Source organism: Saccostrea cucullata, unplaced genomic scaffold (assembly GCF_032062105.1).
Source record: "Saccostrea cucullata isolate Sc308-1 unplaced genomic scaffold, CSIRO_AGI_Scuc_v1 ctg150, whole genome shotgun sequence".
In the NCBI taxonomy this organism is placed as follows: domain Eukaryota; kingdom Metazoa; phylum Mollusca; class Bivalvia; order Ostreida; family Ostreidae; genus Saccostrea; species Saccostrea cuccullata.
The window spans coordinates 179358-198179 of NW_026927183.1; the positions used below are offsets into that span (position 1 = coordinate 179358).

The 18822-nt window shown below is 34.7% G+C and overlaps 1 protein-coding gene across 3 annotated transcripts in view; it reads right to left on the reverse strand.

Moving 5' to 3' along the window:
- LOC134273682 (high-affinity choline transporter 1-like) overlaps positions 1-18822 on the reverse strand; it is a 33794-nt gene that overhangs the window by 4533 nt on the left and 10439 nt on the right. For all 3 annotated transcript variants that reach the window (XM_062755889.1, XM_062755891.1, XM_062755890.1), the window contains 5 exons: positions 15895-15994; positions 15133-15385; positions 1782-1889; positions 1513-1668; positions 1150-1298 (listed from right to left, as the gene is read on the reverse strand). In XM_062755889.1, coding sequence (XP_062611873.1) covers positions 1150-1298; positions 1513-1668; positions 1782-1889; positions 15133-15298 — 579 coding nt within the window. In that variant the 5' untranslated portion in view covers positions 15299-15385; positions 15895-15994. The remainder of the gene's footprint in view (positions 1-1149; positions 1299-1512; positions 1669-1781; positions 1890-15132; positions 15386-15894; positions 15995-18822) is intronic.

The window sequence follows — 18822 nt, forward strand, 5'->3', positions numbered from 1 at the left end:
AAGAATATACAGAAGAGCTGTACAACATATTCCTTACCAGACCAAAGAATATACAGAAGAGCTGTACAACATATTCCTTACCAGACCAAAGAATATACAGAAGAGCTGTACAACATATTCCTTACCAGACCAAAGAATATACAGAAGAGTTGTACAACATATTCCTTACCAGACCAAAGAATATACAGAAGAGCTGTACAACACATTCCTTACCAGACCAAAGAATATACAGAAGAGTTGTACAACATATTCCTTACCAGACCAAAGAATATACAGAAGAGCTGTACAACATATTCCTTACCAGACCAAAGAATATACAGAAGAGTTGTACAACATATTCCTTACCAGACCAAAGAATATACAGAAGAGCTGTACAACATATTCCTTACCAGACCAAAGAATATACAGAAGAGCTGTACAACATATTCCTTACCAGACCAAAGAATATACAGAAGAGCTGTACAACATATTCCTTACCAGACCAAAGAATATACAGAAGAGTTGTACAACATATTCCTTACCAGACCAAAGAATATACAGAAGAGCTGTACAACATATTCTTTACCAGACCAAAGAATATACAGAAGAGTTGTACAACATATTCCTTACCAGACCAAAGAATATACAGAAGAGTTGTACAACATATTCCTTACCAGACCAAAGAATATACAGAAGAGTTGTACAAGATACATGTATTCCTTACCAGACCAAAGAATATACAGAAGAGCTGTATGATATATTCCTTACCAGACCAAAGAATATACAGAAGAGCTGTACAACATATTCCTTACCAGACCAAAGAATATACAGAAGAGTTGTACAACATATTCCTTACCAGACCAAAGAATATACAGAAGAGTTGTACAAGATACATGTATTCCTTACCAGACCAAAGAATATACAGAAGAGCTGTATGATATATTCCTTACCAGACCAAAGAATATACAGAAGAGCTGTACAACATATTCCTTACCAGACCAAAGAATATACAGAAGAACTGTACAACATATTCCTTACCAGACCAAAGAATATACAGAAGAGCTGTACAACGTATTCCTTACCAGACCAAAGAATATACAGAAGAGCTGTACAATGTATCCCTTACCAGACCAAAGAATATACAGAAGAGCTGTACAACATATACCTTACCAGACCAAAGAATATACAGAAGAGCTGTACAATGTCTGTGTAGGCAACAGAGTACAGTCCCCCAAACAAGGTGTAGAATACGGCAATACAAGCAGACACGATAATGGATGTCTTCACATCGCTGTCAATGATCACGGAGATTGTAGCACCTGAAATGGGCAAAGTAATACAGAACAGGGAATAACAACATCCAAATCTATTGCTTGAAGATGAATATTGGACTGCATACAAAAATTTAATTTATTTTGTACAAAATGACAAAACTACACATTGAAAAGTGTCAAATATTTTTGCAAAACTTGGACACACAGCTTTCTAGACACTGTTTTAGAGCTTTATGATTGTATTTCACATTTTACCCACCAAGAGCAGCAAGAATGGCTGCTGTCCAAAACACCTCCCCCAGCAGGGCAGGGATGTAGAGGAGGCCCCCCATCCTTTGTCCATACTTCTCCTGGAAGGGGTCCAGCATTGTCACATAGCCCTCTGTCCTCATCTTCTCAGCAAAGAATAGGCCACCTTAAAGAAATGGAGACAAATAGGCCACCTTAAACTAAGCCAAAGTCGGCTCAAATTTTACAAAATGTCACTTAAAATTGAGGGCATATGTCCAAATTTACACATAAACTTACCAAACACCAAGCTTAGGGCATATCCAAAAGGAGCTTGGCACCATACCAGACCATCCTTGAAGATGTATTCAGCTGTTCCATTGATAAATCCCCCTCCTACCCAGGTAGCTGTGGAAAAAAGTAAGAAAAGTTAAAACTTCTTACAGATAAAATATTAAATGGCTAAGGAATGTCATCTGTGTCAGAAGGTGGTTCTATTGGTAAGCTCATCAACCAGCTAAAGGACAGTTTTATACAGGAATGGTGAGACAGTCAAATTGGCCTGGATATCTTAGGACTTATTAATAAAAGATGTTTAATGAATATCCTATTACGTATGGTTGACCATACCTTATATAAAATAGGTATTTGTTCTGAAATTTTGGGCACAGCCAATTCATGGTGTGATGTTTATGTAATGATCACACACCTTGTTACAACTTAGACAATAACACACACACAAAGAAATCTTTAATGTACGTAGACCTTCAGAAATTACACGAGTATGAAATTTATGGGAGATCAAATATGTTAGTATTTATTGTTTAAATTATTCATCAACAATTACATCAGTATATAGGGCATAGTAACACCAATATGTAGAACACCTTTGGTTTCAAAGTTATTCCATACTTCTTTACTAAATCAATAGTTTAAACAATAGGCCCACAGATCAATGGAATACTGTTTGTACCACATTGCTATAATCTTACAATAATTTACTATGCCATTAGAACGATGTACTGATGCATCCCCAGTCTTACTCTGTGGGTCATGATTTTAGCAATTTTTCTTCTTCAATAAAAAAGAATACATCCTTTATAAACTACTTATTTTGTCTAGAGGTGGAGATGTCCCACCCACCAAAAATAAAACTTGATTTCTTTTGAAATTTTACCAACACTATATAAATCTTGACATATTTTGTCTCATCTTGGCTACATGAGGGGTACTCATCATCTCTATGATGTATCATCCAGGGACGTAGCAACCGGGGGGGCCAGGGGGGGCCTGGCCCCCCCACTTTTTTTGCCAACAATACTTTTACGATTGAAAATGTTCATAGAAAGGCTGGTTGGCCCCCCCCCCATTTTATACAAAAGTAAAGTAATATGAAGGAAATATAGTATTGTAGGCTTAAAAAATGGATATCGAAAGGAACTGGTAGTGAAAAAAGTTTGCCTCTACCCCCCCCCCCCACACACACACACACACACGAAATAGGATTTTCGACTTTGGGCAATTTTGCCTTTTTTTTTTTTTTGGCTTGTCAACTTTTTCAGGTAAGTAAAAAAAAAATTTCAGTGGCTGGCCCCCCACTTTCAAAATCGATGCTAGGGTCCTGTCATCTCTATGCAACTTTCATATACTGTACTATACCTTCATGATACTACTTAATCAAACTACAATCTAGCTAGAATAATACTTTTACAAAAGGATTTTTTTCTATTCAATAAGTCTTTTTGATCAGAAGATCTATTCTACGAGATCTTTTATAATATCAACCTAATTTTACTACTTTTTCATTTACCTCCCTTTCAAAAAGGACATAAAGTTCTATTTTCTTTAAAAAATATTCATTTTAAATATATTGGACCTTGAGGTGTGGAGAAAATTGCAAGTATAGTTTTACAAATGATAGCTGGCAGATGTCAGCAGATGAATTCACTAGATATCCCAGTTTAAGTGTACTAAATGCCCCTGAGTATATAACTTCAACTGAAATGCTCTCACTTCTGCAATTAATGTTGAAAAATTAGTGACTGAAGAAATGCAATTAAATCATGGGAAATTCTACATAATCTCTATACACTCTTAAAGGCAGAGATTTTTTACCGGGTGGTAAATTCCAGGTGAGGGAGGGGCTTATTTTGTACAGGTGTGAATGCCTTGGGGGCTAGCAGTCTACCTGTGGCCATCTATCTCCTAATCCCTATACACAGGAAGTGATTTAATACACAGTGAAATACCCAGATGTCAAACTTTACCTGTGTTGGGGATTTTGAGACAATTTTAAAATTAGTCGTAAAAGGTTTTTTTCAATATTACTTTTATTTTTTACATTTTGAAAATACCCCTACCCATTTAAAAAATCATTATTTTACCATACTATAAATTCAAATATTAAAATAAAGATAGTTTTAGATGTTAGTGTATGTGTTGATTTAAAAAAAAACTCCTGTAACAACCAGATTAGACTTTTAAAATTCATTCCTCCCAAGGATCCCATCTATTAATAAAACGAAAAGAGAGTTGAGTTAACTACATTTCACTAAGAAAAATATCTAGGTTTTATCCTAACCTCAATAAGATTTTGTCACCATGAAATATGCTAAAAAAGATTTCTTGTAAATTCTTAACTGAATAAAAAAGGAAAATAAGTGACCCATGATTGGAAACATTATTTTTAAATTTAATTACTTCACACAGTGCTACTCTGAACTTTGTCAATAACATCTCCACTTTAGGCTTACCATTTAGCATATTAAAATTAAAATTGAAATTTCATTTGAAAAAAAAGTCTTATGTGCTAAAGTTTATTTTTTTAAATGCATATTATATTATAATACTTTCAAATACTAAAGGTATATTTAATTCATATATCATCAATATAAAATTTTCATAGTAATACAGTTTCTGTATACCATGTTCAGTAAACATCAAAGGATCAAAAGTTAATTAGAAGGTCACTGTGAGTCCCAATCAAGGTGTACAGGGTATACACAGGGACCAGTAAGCAAGTGTCAATCAAGTTCCAGCATCCAATGATGGACCTTCACGCACTTGATTGACAGGGCTACCCAGACCAGGTATTTTTAGAGGCGGTGCTTAAAATCTCTGCCTTTAAGTTCTTTTTTTTCAGCCATTACTTCAATTCACATTGAACTGAGTATTTTTACTTTAGACCTAAACTGCACTCTGATATGATTAACGATTTTAGGATTTTTCTTTTTCTTTTTTTCGAGCTTGAATAAGGAAGTATATCTTCTAAGCCAATCTCATTACCAAAATTAATTTCTATGACTTTCTCCAATAAAAATATTATCTTTCCAGAAGTTACAAAAGCTGAAAGAGAAATAAAAAAAAAAGCCATTGCTTTATTTATTACAAGTAATAGAAGCATAGCATATATTGATTTTTGAAATGGAAAAGTCTGGTAAGGAATCTTGATAAATCATATCTTTTTTCCTCCCATCCTTTGACTTGAGTACGATTTTGGCTTCTGGCTCTACCATGAAGCCTGGATAAGCCACATATCCCCTTTCATAAGACAAGAGTTTGACAGACTCTGATGTGTGTGATTTCTTCTCAGCGCTCCTGAAAGTTCCCAACAAGTCCATGAGTCAGGACATTTACTTATACAAATCTTTTACAAATGATTGCATATTCTACAGAGTAATCAGTAAGGCCTTGGACACAGGTTCTATCAATTTTGAAGGATGAGGCACTTAGTTAAGGCTGTATAAGACAATTAAATCTCGATCCTCGCAAAGTAGGGATATTTTTGTTGTATTATTTATCTATACTGTCATAAACTAGGTTCAACATATCAATGCCATTTACTATTTGTTACAAAGGATTAAAATGACCGAAAAAAAGAAGAAAAAAACCAAACATACAGTGTATATGTTTCCCCAATACAGAAAATTATTTAAGCAAATGTGTGGTCAAAGTCAAAATAAAGGTAATCAAGCAAATTTAAAGAATTGAGGTCCCCCGCTTTCGGTGTCTTTGTGGGTGGGATGTCGTATTTTATTATGACATATTGTGTCAAATCTTGTCATAGGTAATGCACATGTCAGATATGAAAGCCCTATCTCTTCTCAATCAAATATTACAAGAAAGTGAACCTGATGACCCATATGGCAAAATAGCAAAGACTCAACTTTTCTTAAATGCAAATCAAATATATATTGGTAGTTTCTTAAGAAAGTTCTCCCCACAAGTATTACATACGTGAAGTATGAAAGCCCTTGCCCGAACCATACAAAAGTTATGGCCAAGGTTAAAGTTTTCGAAAAGTAGGTCAAACTCCAAGGTCAAGGTCAAAGTTCTTTATATCCAATGAAAGGTCTTGCCACAAGTATTATATATGTGAAGTATGAAGGCCCTTGCCCAAATCGTTCAAAAATTACGGCTAAGGTTAAAGTTTTTAAAAAGTAGGTCAAACTCCAAGTTCAAGGTCAAACGGAAGTTGTTGGTATCCAATGAAGGTCTCCTCACGAGGATTACATACCGGTATGTGAAATATGAAAGCCCTAGCCCATACCAAAAGTATTGGCCAAGGTAAAAGTTTTTTCATAAGTAGGGAAATCTCCAAGGTCAAGGTCAAAAGGTCAAGGTTGTTGATATCCAATAAAAGGTCTAGCCACAAAGAATACATATGTGAAATATGAAAGCCCTAGGGCCTTCATATTTCACATATGTATTCTTAGCAATGTTGTTTTCCTTTGTCATCAACGGATAATTAATGGAATTTATTTTGTAAGAAAGCTATAGAATAAATATTTCATTTTTTACCGGTGCGTTAATTTTTTTGCGAAAAATAATAAAAAAAATTACGAAAGTGGCACAAATTTCCTTTGAAATTGACGTAAATTTTACTGATTTGGGGGCATTTTTCGTAAACTTGAGCCTTAAATAGGTCGAATTCTGAATATTAGGCGACCCCAGCGGTTCTGAGAAAAAAAGTATCGACCTATATTCCGTAAATTACGGTATCTACCATTCAAAAGATATGGCCAAAGTAAAAGTTTGGAATTTTTGTTTAAAAGTGGGTCAAACTCCAAGGTCAAGGTCAAAAGGTCAAATTTGGTGGTACCCAAAGAAAGGTCTTGTCACTAGGGATACACATGTGAAATATGAAAGTCATAGCTCCACTAAATCAAAAGTTATGAGCAAGGTTAAAGTTTTTGTATGATGGACAGACAGACTGACAGACGAATGAGATTTAATGTCTCCTCGCTTTCGCGAAAGACAAATAGACAGAAAAAAATTGAAGTATAAAAGACAGACATGACACTGGCCGATTCACAAGATTGGTTTGTGTAATCTTCATTTAATTTGATATACAAAGGCAATATTCCAACTCTAATAGGTAAAATCAGGAAGTGTTTAGTGAGCTTGTCTTATAATCATTCATGATAGCTAACTGCATTTCCTTTAGGGTCAAAATGGTTTTATTGCAATATAGAACCAGAAGTCTCTGTCGAGACTGTAGCTCTACTGGTTTATACTTAAAACAAAGGAAGAGAAAAGTAGCAGTTGGGACTTGAGACTTTAAATCAGCAATAAATAGAAAAATGATCCTTGCCACTCATCAAAATAAAAACCAATGCACAGAATTATGTATCTTAGTACAGTCTACTTGTGTGCCAAGTTATACTGAAATCAGACCAAAACTGCAGGAGTAGCATTTTGAAAGAATTTCACAGAAATTTCTATTTTTAGTAACCATGGCAACATTGTTCATTGAAATCAAAAACCGATGCACAGAATTATGTATCTTAGTGTAGTCTACTTGTATGCCAAGTTATATCAAAATCAGACCAAAACTGTAGGAGGAGTAGCATTTTGAAAGAATTTCACAGAAATTTCTATTTTTAGTAACCACGGCAACACCGTTCATAGAAATCAAAAACCAATGCACAGAATTATGTATCTTAGTGTAGTCTACTTGTGTGCCAAGTTATACTGAAATCGGACCAAATCTGTAGGAGGAGTAGCATTTTGAAAGAATTTCAAAGAAATTTCTATTTTTAGTAACCAAGGCAACACCGTTCATCGAAATCAAAAACCGATGCACAGAATTATGTATCTTAGTGTAGTCTACTTGTGTGCCAAGTTATAATGAAATTGGACCAAAACTGTAGGAGGAGTAGCATTTTGAAAGAATTTCACAGAAATTTCTATTTTTAGTAACCACGGCAACACCGTTTATCGAAATCAAAAACCGATGCACAGAATTATGTATCTTAGTGTAGTCTACTTGTGTGCCAAGTAGTATTGAAATTGGACCAAAACTGTAGGAGGAGTAGCATTTTCAAAGAATTTCACAGAAATTTCTATTTTTAGTAACCACGGCAACACCGTTCATAGAAATCAAAAACCGATGCACAGAATTATGTATCTTAGTGTAGTCTACTTTTGTGCCAAGTTATATTGAAATCAGACCAAAACTGTGGGAGGAGTAGCATTTTGAAAGAATTTCACAGAAATTTCTATTTTTAGTAACCACGGCAACACCGTTCATCAAAATCAAAAACCGATGCAAAAAATTATGTATCTTAGTGTAGTCTACTTGTGTGCCAAGTTATATTGAAATCGGACCAAAACTGTAGGAGGAGTAGCATTTTGAAAAATTGTTTACAGACAGACAGACAGACAGACGGACAAACAGACAGACGGACGGACGACGGACGCATTACTATCGCATAAGCTCTTCTGGTCTCTGACCAGTAGAGCTAAAAATCACATTTCTTAAATTCAACGAAGACAAGATGTGTTTGTGAATCACTATGCGCCCGCCGGCAACAAAGTTAAAAAACATATTTTTAGCATATAGGTCACAGTCAAGGTCACAAGGTCAATGATCTTGATGTCATTTGAAAGAACTTGATAAGTGAAGTATGCATACCAAGTATGAAGTCTCTATCTCTCATGGTTCAAAAGTTATGGTGAAGGTTCAAAAAAGCTATTTTAGCAAATAGGACACAGTCAAGGTCACAAGGTCATTGACCTTGGTGTCATGTGAAAGGGCTTAATTAGTGGAGTATACGTGCCAAATATCAAGTCTCTATCTTTCTTCCTTCAAAAGTTATAGCAAAGGTTAAAGTTTGCTGACAAAAAAAGCTATATTTAGCGTATATGTCACAGTCAAGGTCACAAGGTCATTGATCATGGTGTCATTAAAAAGAACTTAATCAGTGGTGTAAGCCTACCAAATATGAAGTCTCAATCATACATGGTTCAAAAGTTATGGCGAAGGTTAAAGTTTGCAGACAAACAGAGAAACAGATAAACAGACAAACAGAAAGACAGACAGACAGACAGACAGGACAAAAACAATACACGCCTTGGATCTTTCGATCTGGGCGCATAAAAACAATATACGCCTTGGATCTTTCGATCCGGGCGCATAAAAATTCATGGCATAAACATATGCTTTAATTCCATACATGAAATATCACAGAAACATTCTGAATGTGCAGTCTGAGAAAAACTTGACATATTGCAATACAATCTCACAAAAATTTAAAATGTCAAAATAGCTGGTAATCTCAGCGAGATGTTGTAGGGACTTAAAATATTTTGGTCTGGTGTCCCTACGTTAAGGGAAACCACACCAAAATTTTTAGTCCCTACGACATCTGGCTGAGATTAGATCGCCTAGTATTGGATATGTATTGGAACTTAGAGATCTACATTTAGTCTTCTTACCATAAAACTCTTTACTTCATTTGATGACTATAACATCTAAGCCAACAAAACAAGAAATGGTTTCAAAGCACACACACATAGTGCGTGATAACCATGCAAACAAGATAAAATAGGAGACTGGATTAAAGGTAATTTAAGCCATTCTACAATCTTCAGTGGCTGAAGGAACTGTTCTATGTATCAAAAGTACAAGGTCATAAAACCTGAAAATGTATGATGTCAATAGTATATAGTCATAAAACCCAATCATTGAAGCCATACATTTTCTCTCTAATCAGAGCTTTACCAAAGTGCTGAGGTAAGCAGGCAACAGTGAGACCATAAAAACTATGATTTTCTCTAAGTTCATAATGGCATCTTAAAGAAATCAAAAAAGGCCATAAGTTAATGTTTCCTTTTAATGCTTAATTTATGCTCAGTGTTATTTTGAATCCATCTTTTTGTGACATTTGCATTTGTAGAAGACAATTTAAGTCTGAAAGATAACACTGAATGTTTATCAAACTCTTAAATTCTCATTTATGTGCAATCATGCAATGTCAGGTGGCAGGAAGCCATTGATTTTCCTGTCTATCAGTCTATGGGCCAGCAGGCCGCACTTTGGCCATGAATGACATACTATCTTTACCTCAACTTCCAGGAATCTACCATTAAATAAGAGAAAATTATTGCTGTTTCATATTCTGTTTTATTGCCTCATTTATGAGGTAAAAGGCTTGGCTATGTGAAACTTTCTCTGCAGTATTGCAAGTCATCTTAAAAGTATTCCTGACATTTCAGCAAAGAGGAAGGCAATTTATTTTCTGATTTCATGCAAAATGCCTCTGATTTTCTCAATAGACATGAGGAAATTGTGGTTAGATTAGGTCATAATTTAGAGAACTGACACAAAAAATTCTTTTCTATACCATTGGTTGAGTAAAAGCAAGGTACTTTGGGTTGCTCCCAAATGGGGCATAAGGGCATGATTGCATGTTATAATGTGTATATACAAATAGCACTTTACATATCAATTACATGTGATGGGAATCACATTCTATATAATTAGTTTAAGTGAATGTTTACCCAAAATTTGAATAAAAGGAAGCTACTGTTCATTAACACAGCAATTTTCAGTCATCAGAGCTGAATAACAGTTAAGGGCATCACAAAGTGGAGCATTCCCTTTCAAAGGAATTTAATATATCCATCCCAATATATTTACATTCACTTAATGTGAGCCCTTGGTAACATACAGTATTCAATAGGCTATCAACAATTGAACAAATAGGCACTGAATATAATACACAATAGGTGCTACATACACTTTCAATACACTGATTACATCAAAATTGTATTGTTTGCACACATTTAAAAAAACAAATACCCCCCCTTCGCTTTATTAAAATTTTCAAATCAAAATAGCTTGCATATACATTTATTAACCATTTCCTTTGAGACTCACATTCAATTTATCTATTGTCATAGTCGCCCAAGTGGCACAGTGGTTAGAGCGTCTGCGCAAGAGTCCCGAAGCAGGGAGTCCGATCCTTCGGATGAGACCATATAAACCGTGGTCCCATGTCCCAGTAGGTGCTGGCACGTAAATGATCCCTCCCTGCTCAATGGTCCAGATTGCCGAGTATAGGACAAAATTTGTAGCTCTCCACTTGTGGTGGCATCTCCATATAAGTGAAAAATTTTCAATAAATAATCCAAAAAAAGAATTCATTGCTTGAATAAATCATTACTTGCATAACTTCCACTATGCATATGCATGTATACTTCCCCACAAACATGTTAATATATTTTCGGGGGGGGGGGGGGGGATTTTAATATTGACAGAGAAAGTTTTACAATAGATTAATAGTGCACTATATAAAACAAGTGTAGTTTAAAAAAAGAAAAACAACATTTAATTCAATTTAATGAACATTGACTTCTTTGTATAGGTAGTAAGATTTTCTTTACAAATTCTGAAAATTTGAGTTTAAAAATGACTACTGACTCACTGATTCTACGTTTTATAGCTATAAAACAAAACTTGTGGGACTTTTTCAGAGATTGAAACAGAAAGAGTCATTCTTGTACCAACCAAGTTTTCCAATATCACTCTTTGCATGGCAATATACCTACATTAGGACTGATAATGATCAAATTATCCATATTGACCTTAAGGTCTTCTGCATCAGGAGGTAATTTAAGTGACTAAACATGCAGCTACAACCTATAAAATTCTTTGCCAAAATAATAAACACATTACTTTGGTAGCCCTGTCACAGTGTTATCAACAGGGGGTTAAATATCTTCATTAATGAATGTATAGCTCTCAACTCAAGAAGGCCAGAAATGTACATTAAATTTCCCCCAACTGAAATGTCCTTTATAATCTATTAAGGGGACACAATCATCTGGAAGACTGGCAAAAGAGAACCTTTATTGATTAGGCTGGCATCTTAGTTAATGAGGTAAGCTAGATCAGCTACAATTTAGGTGGAGGAAAATGGCTATCTGTTGCAAGTCATATTCCCTTCCAAATTCGCAATTTCAGACCCACGTCTTCTCCAAAATTATACATTGTTGCATGTCTACCTAGTCCACGAGATCGATTCCTTCTTCCTAATTAGTTATCAAACCACTGATTGTCCAACAAAATTCAATAACCAAATCGACGCTGTTTATCCTCTAAAGCATTGCTTTTTGGAAAGTTCATACTGATTCTTTTGGACCACCAAGTATATTTTCAACTCCCTAAACAGACATAACTAATAATGAAAAAAACTACAAAAAGAAATATCATTGAAAGTCTACAAAATTTAAGGCCACAGCAATTTTTTTCTTTGTTTAACATCCCCAGATGTATGGGTTTTGAGGTATTAAAAAAATCACCAAAAAATCAATAGATTTGCAACCCATTTATGCATTTTGATTGGTATCTGATTTTCCACATTTTTTTTTAATTTGTACCAAAGATGTTTTTTAAAATACCATTTTTTTTTTTTGCATCGCTGCATTGTCCTTATGAGCTGGGGACCGGGAAATTTCCCTGCCTATAATGATGTAATTCCCCGATTATTTGGTATTCCTCCTAAACCCTCCATTTGGAGAGTAACCCCAGATCCCCTTCTTCTTTTTAAATGTATCCATCTATTTCATATCTTAAGGACAAACCTGCATTGGAATATGAAGGAAATACACCAATGTTAATTTTTTTTAAACACTTTTTTTCTAAGGCTAATATTAATAATGTTGTGGTTTTTACCTGTTGGTTTGTGTGTGTTTTTCCAAAATAGACAGATTAAACTGGTTTTTTAATCTTGGGATGGATGCTAAACATTATATTTAAAACTTGGAAAGGCTTTAATGGATCTTTCTTATAGATTGAAGTGCTCTGATTTACTGAAAAACCTTTAAACCATCTCAAAATAATTTACACTACATGACCTATGTTACATCTTTAAATAAAATTGATGCTGTGTGTATATTGATTTTTTCACCAGGCCAATGCATTATTATGAAAAATAATGTTTTAATTAGTGAACAAAATCTCCTATAACATAACTGTTTCATACACGCAGATTTCTGAGAGACAAGAAGTTAATTAGATCTTTATTTCAGCTAACAGACCTCAATCCTGAAATAATTCTACGTAACAAAAATCAAAGGGAATTCATAACAAGTCTTTGGGTTTTTTTTCTCTTGGGAGTTTTTTCCTAAAAGAGGAAAATAGATCACTAATGATTATGACTCTAAATGTGTTTCTTCCCTGATTAACTATTTATTGTCACATTTTGCTTCCCTAATTAACTATTTATTGTAACATTTTGCTGGATGGTAGATTCTCTGCTTTGATCCAGCAGTTCTAATCCTTAATCTTGTCTGAAATCAAAGCGAAGAACTAAAATCTCATTCTTACGCATAATTCTCAAAAATTCTTTCACTAAACATATTTCCAATACATTGGAAACTGGATATCATTGCAGGAATTTAAAAAAAAAAAAAATACAAAAATCTACTCACTGTGGGAATAAAAAAAATTAATTGGTCTCATTAGTGTGCCTTGGAGGAACTTGATGAATTGTAAAGTTCCCCTTTTCCGACATTAAGCATTTTGATTTGACAACAAAAGCTTCTTTTGTACAATTATGGTTGATTTTCTTCCATAAAATTGCATTTTATGACAGCTAAAGATATTTCTTGGAGAAAAAAACCCCCCAGAAAATATCTAACACACATAAAAAATGGTAAATTGATATGTTTGAGAGTCCCATAACTAAAATACAGAGATATAAAAAAATGATCTAAAGAGTACAAGTATGTACAATATTTGACAATTGATACAAATGTCTTGATGAAAACTTAATCCTTGTGACATAGTGATGTCTTTTTGAGCTGAAGCACTGAGGTCACCCTCTTATTATATTTTCCCCTTTTTATCAAAATCTAATGTTAGAACAATTATGACCTAAAAAGTCAATATTTTGAAATTGATAAAAATAAAAAAAACCTATCTGCTTTTTAGCTCACCTGAGCCGAAGGCTCAAGTGAGCTTTTCTGATCACATTTTGTCCGTCGTCCGTCCGTCTGTCTGTCCGTCCGTCTGTCCGTCTGTAAACTTTTCACATTTTCGACTTCTTCTCAAGAACCACTGGGCCAATTTTGACCAAACTTGGTACAAAGCATCCTTGGGTAAAGGGGAATTTAAATTGTTAAAATGAAGGGACATATCCCCTCGCAAGGGGAGATAATCAAGAAAAGGCAAAAATAGGGTTGGGTCATTAAAAAATCTTCTTCTCAAGAACCACTGGGCCAGTAAAGCTGAATCTTATGTGGAAGCATCTTGGGGTAGTGTAGATTCTAAATTGTTCAAATCATGACCCCCGGGGGAAGGGCGGGGCCACAATGGGGAATCAAAGTTTTATATAGAAATATATAGGAAAAATCTTTGAAAATCTTCTTCTCAAGAACCACTGGGCCAGAAAAGCTGAAACTTATGTGGAAGCATCCTGGTATAGTGTAGATTCTAAATTGTTCACATCATGACCCCTGGGGGAAGGGCGAGGCCGCAATGGGGAATCAAAGTTTTACATAGAAATATATAGGAAAATCTTTGAAAATCTTCTTCTCAAGAACTACTGGGCCAGAAAAGCTGAAACTTATGTGGAAGCATCCTGGTATAATGTAGATTCTAAATTGTTCAAATCATGACCCCCGGGGGAAGGGCGGGGCCACAATGGGGAATCAAAGTTTTACATAGAAATATATAGGAAAAATCTTTGAAAATCTTCTCAAGAACCACTGTGCCAGAAAAAGTGAAGCTTATGTGGAAGCATTCTGGGGTAGTGTAAATTCTAAATTGTAGGAATCATGACCCCCAGGGGAAGGGCAGGGCCATTATAGGGAATCAAAGTTTTACATAGAAATATATAGGAAAAATCTTTGAAAATCTTCTTCTCAGGAACCACTGGGCCAAAAAAGCTGAAACATATGTGCCCATGGAAGGATCATGGGGTAGTGTAGATTTCAAAATGTCTAAATTATGATCAGTGGGGTAGGGTGAGGATGCATTATGTATAACAAGGGGGAAATCTGGTAAAGAACAGAATGGTCAACGCTTCTCAGGTGAGCGATGTGGCCCATGGGCCTCTTGTTTTTTTTTTTTTTTACTTTGTCCCATTTAACTGGTTGACGTAGTTCCGTGCAACATCATTTAAAAAATCTTCAAATGTGGACTTCACAGTTTCTCTTTTCACGTTCAGCATACCTTTGTACAAGGTTGCTAAAAAATTTAACCAGAGTTGTCCCTAAGAATTGAAAAAGCAGGGGACATAAGAAAGGAGGTGGGGTCTATTATTCCTCCCTTAACAAGGGTTTGATGGATTTCCTCATTGATGTGGGAAAATTCCCTGACCCCTGTTCTTAGGGACAACCCTGTTTAAGTATCATAACCCACCTGTCATGGTAAACACCCCCACAAGAACTCCGATATTCCGCCCCGCCAGCATCACATTCTCGCTGTCTGTCTCCCCGCGGGATTTCCGGGCAGCCCAGAGTCCCACTCCTAGGATTAGGATGTAGAAGATGATGACCGAAACAACTCCTACCAAGTGGACCCCCATAGCTGTCCAGGAGGCGTGTCCTCTACTGTCCAGTCAGCTCTGCCTGAGGGGGGACAGTGGTCAAGCTCAGTAAACTATGGAGAGATTCTGGGAAGAATGGAAGAGTGAGACTTTATAAGTACATGACTGTATGATATTAGGATTTTATAATAAATTAATTAAAAAGATTAAAATTTTCACAGAAAAGATTCTTATCTAGAATGAAATCATGACTAGATATTTACTTTGGTGATTAAAATTTACTTATTTACCATGTTTACATGTATCTTCAGTGTAAATTCTGAAATATTTTGTCCCATAAAATAGCATTAAGCAGTTTATTAACACATACAACCCTGTCCTGTGTGTTTGTAACAATTCATTTTATTTTTAAAAAAGGTAATTAGAGAAATTTCTTATTGACAAAGACTCCTAGAAGTACAAATCTATATTGGAAAACTATTTCAAGCATTTAAACTCCTTAAATAATTGATGTGGAAGTAGCAGTATTTACAATTCAATCTAATTAACTTATAGAGTGCGATCTCTAGACAAGCAGACAGGTACATTGATTCTCAATACTCAGGTTTAGTTTTTTTGGACAAGCCATTACTCACCACTTTGGTGCAGTTCTTCTGCAGGGATCTGAATTCTTATGTCTCCATGATGCTGTGTATTCTTTCTGAGGCCCAAGGATGAAAGAAAGCAATTGTAAACCTCAAAGAAAAAACACAAGAAAATTAAGGTTTTCTGGTGGGAATAAATTGGAACAAGATATGTGTTGTTTTTGGAATGAAACGTAATTTTTCTTTGATGAGCACTTGGAAGCCTTGTACAGTAATATCAAAGCAGATTAAGCCCTAGAAATGAGATTTTATAACATCACAAGCACACCAATGGCTTCTTCTAAAGGTAAAACAAAGAATTAATAGTCCATCTTGCAGCCATCTCAACTTTTAATGCCTTTTATGATACATTTTATTTCAAAGATTGGTTATTTCAAAGAATCTTAATGACTCTTTGTTTAGAAAATATTACATGTTCACCGATAAAGAACTCTGCTCTAATGAAAGATAACGGCATTTCTCATTTCAATATTTAGAACACAATGTATTACATAGGGAAGATGATTTGGAAAAATTACTTGAAAAATCATATCAATACTACTATTATCCATGTTATTACATCAAAACATAAGATGTGACATACAAACAGGTGGACTCGAGCTCACCACAAAATGAATAGTCATTTTTAGTATGGTAATTTTTAGTAAGGTTAAATTCTTCTGTATAATAGTTTAAATAATTGTGATAAAAACTTAAACTATTTAGATAAAAAGGAACTTATAGTGTAATATCTAGTCCTAGGTCAGATTTTGGGTAAACAACTGATTTTTGTACAGTGTTCTATCAAGAAGTTCTGTAGTAAGATCAGACATGGAGAACATCTGATTTTCTGCCAAGTCTTCCTGCCTTTTATTGAAAGTTTTCCAATTCTGGGATAAATCTGTACTGCTTGACAGAAATCCACCAAAATGGACTTTAATTTGGTTCCTTATCTGGATTGGTGGCCTTTCTAAATCTTGAGACAATTTAATTACCATGCTTGATCAATCTTGAATCCAATTGCTACAGCACTCCTTAGATCAGGGCAATTTTTAAAAATCTTTTGAGGGAAAAAGACAACTTGGATGGCTCCTATACAGTGTGAATTGATTTCCTGTGTTTGTAATGCTCATTACAAGGGTTCCTTTCTAAGATGGACTAGCACAGGAAGGCATTTTCTGTGGCGAGTGTAAACAAATGCCTGGCATTTCCCCCACTCCAATTGATTAAATGGAGGAGATTTCATTCTCAACACAAGATTTTGAACAAACACTAAAAACTTCCAAGTTTGAACTAGAATGACCAGTGGGTACATGTATTAGATATGTTGTGTTATGGCACTATTTACAACATGTAATCCATGGCATGGGAATGCAATGTTCCATTATACTTATACATGTAATAGTTGCAAAAAATTCTTAATAAAATTTTAGATTTTTTTTTCAATATTACATTGAGAAAATAATTGGAGTCTTACTTAGGTTGAATAAAGATCAAATTTCCATTACTAAGTGTATTAATAGTATGACCTATAAATCTGGTACAGTGAAACCTGGCTTATCCAACATGTACTGGGAGATGAATTTTATGTCGGAATAGACAGGGTGTCAGATTATAAAGTATACAAAGAAACAGAGAATGGTAAAAATGGAACGATATTTAACATCGAAATTTACAGAGAGATAGATTACACAGGGGGTCAGATTACACAAGGATGCCCTAATTCATGACTAGAGGTTACTTGGAAATGAAACTTAATTGGAAATTAAAACTAGTGGAAATTAAAACTAGTCAGCCATCCAGAAAATGTAATTTAAATCCAGCATCTGGAGCAAGTTTAAGAATGTTCATCCCTTGATGCATCTTCCATGCAAGTTTGGTTCAGATCGATAGACCTTATAGTTTCTTATAGATTTGAACCAAAACATTCACAAAAACCTGGTCACTCATCTTCAAAGTCAGTTAGGTCAGATCCAGCATCTGAAACAAGATTGGTAGTGTGCACACTTAAATGTATCATTATTTATCCATACAAGTTTGGTCATCATAGGGCTTATATACAGTCAAACTTCATTATCTGGGAACCTGATGGGACCGAGAAAAAACTATGAGCTTTCCAAGGATTTGAGATATCCAAGGTAAAATACTTAAAAAAATTTGTGATTGGGACTTCCAAATCACTTTGTCATATCCATGGTATTCGAGATAGAGGAGTTGGAGATACCAAAGTTCTACTGTAGTTATTTTAAAAATGAACCAGCTACAAAAACATTAACTTGGTCACTCTTCCAGAAAATGTAGGTCAGATCCAGCATCTGAAGCCAGCCTGGTAATGTGCATCCTTAGATGTATCACCAGTTTGCAAGTTTGGTCAACATAGGGCTTATAGTTAACTGGAAATGAGACCTGCTCCAAAAACTTTAACCTGCTCCAAAATCCTTAATCTGCTCCTTAAAAATTAATCTGGTCATTCCTTTGCTGAAATTACATCATCTGAAACCTTGACTGGTTCAATGAAACACAGTTACTGTAGAAGCATCTTCCATGCATCTCTGACTAACGTAAACTAAATCTTAGGTATCTTACATACAATTGCCGTTTTAGTAGATGCTGTACCTGGTTTAATCAATTTTTGTGGAATATTTTTGTTGATACAGTTAGAATTCAGTATCTTGAAAATTGACATGAGGAATATCATTGATATACTGATTGAATATATATGCTATGAGTTTTTATCATACAGCAAAACACTTTGGTTAAACATTATAATCATACATAGCAAATAAAATCTGAACACAGAATACACAATTACTGTTAAACTACAGTCAAACTTTATCAAAGAAGTTGATTGTGCCAAGAAAAAAAACTTGCATGTACTCTGGAATTAATCTCAATGACATGCCATATCTCTAATATTTGCCAAATAAAAAGTTTTGAAAT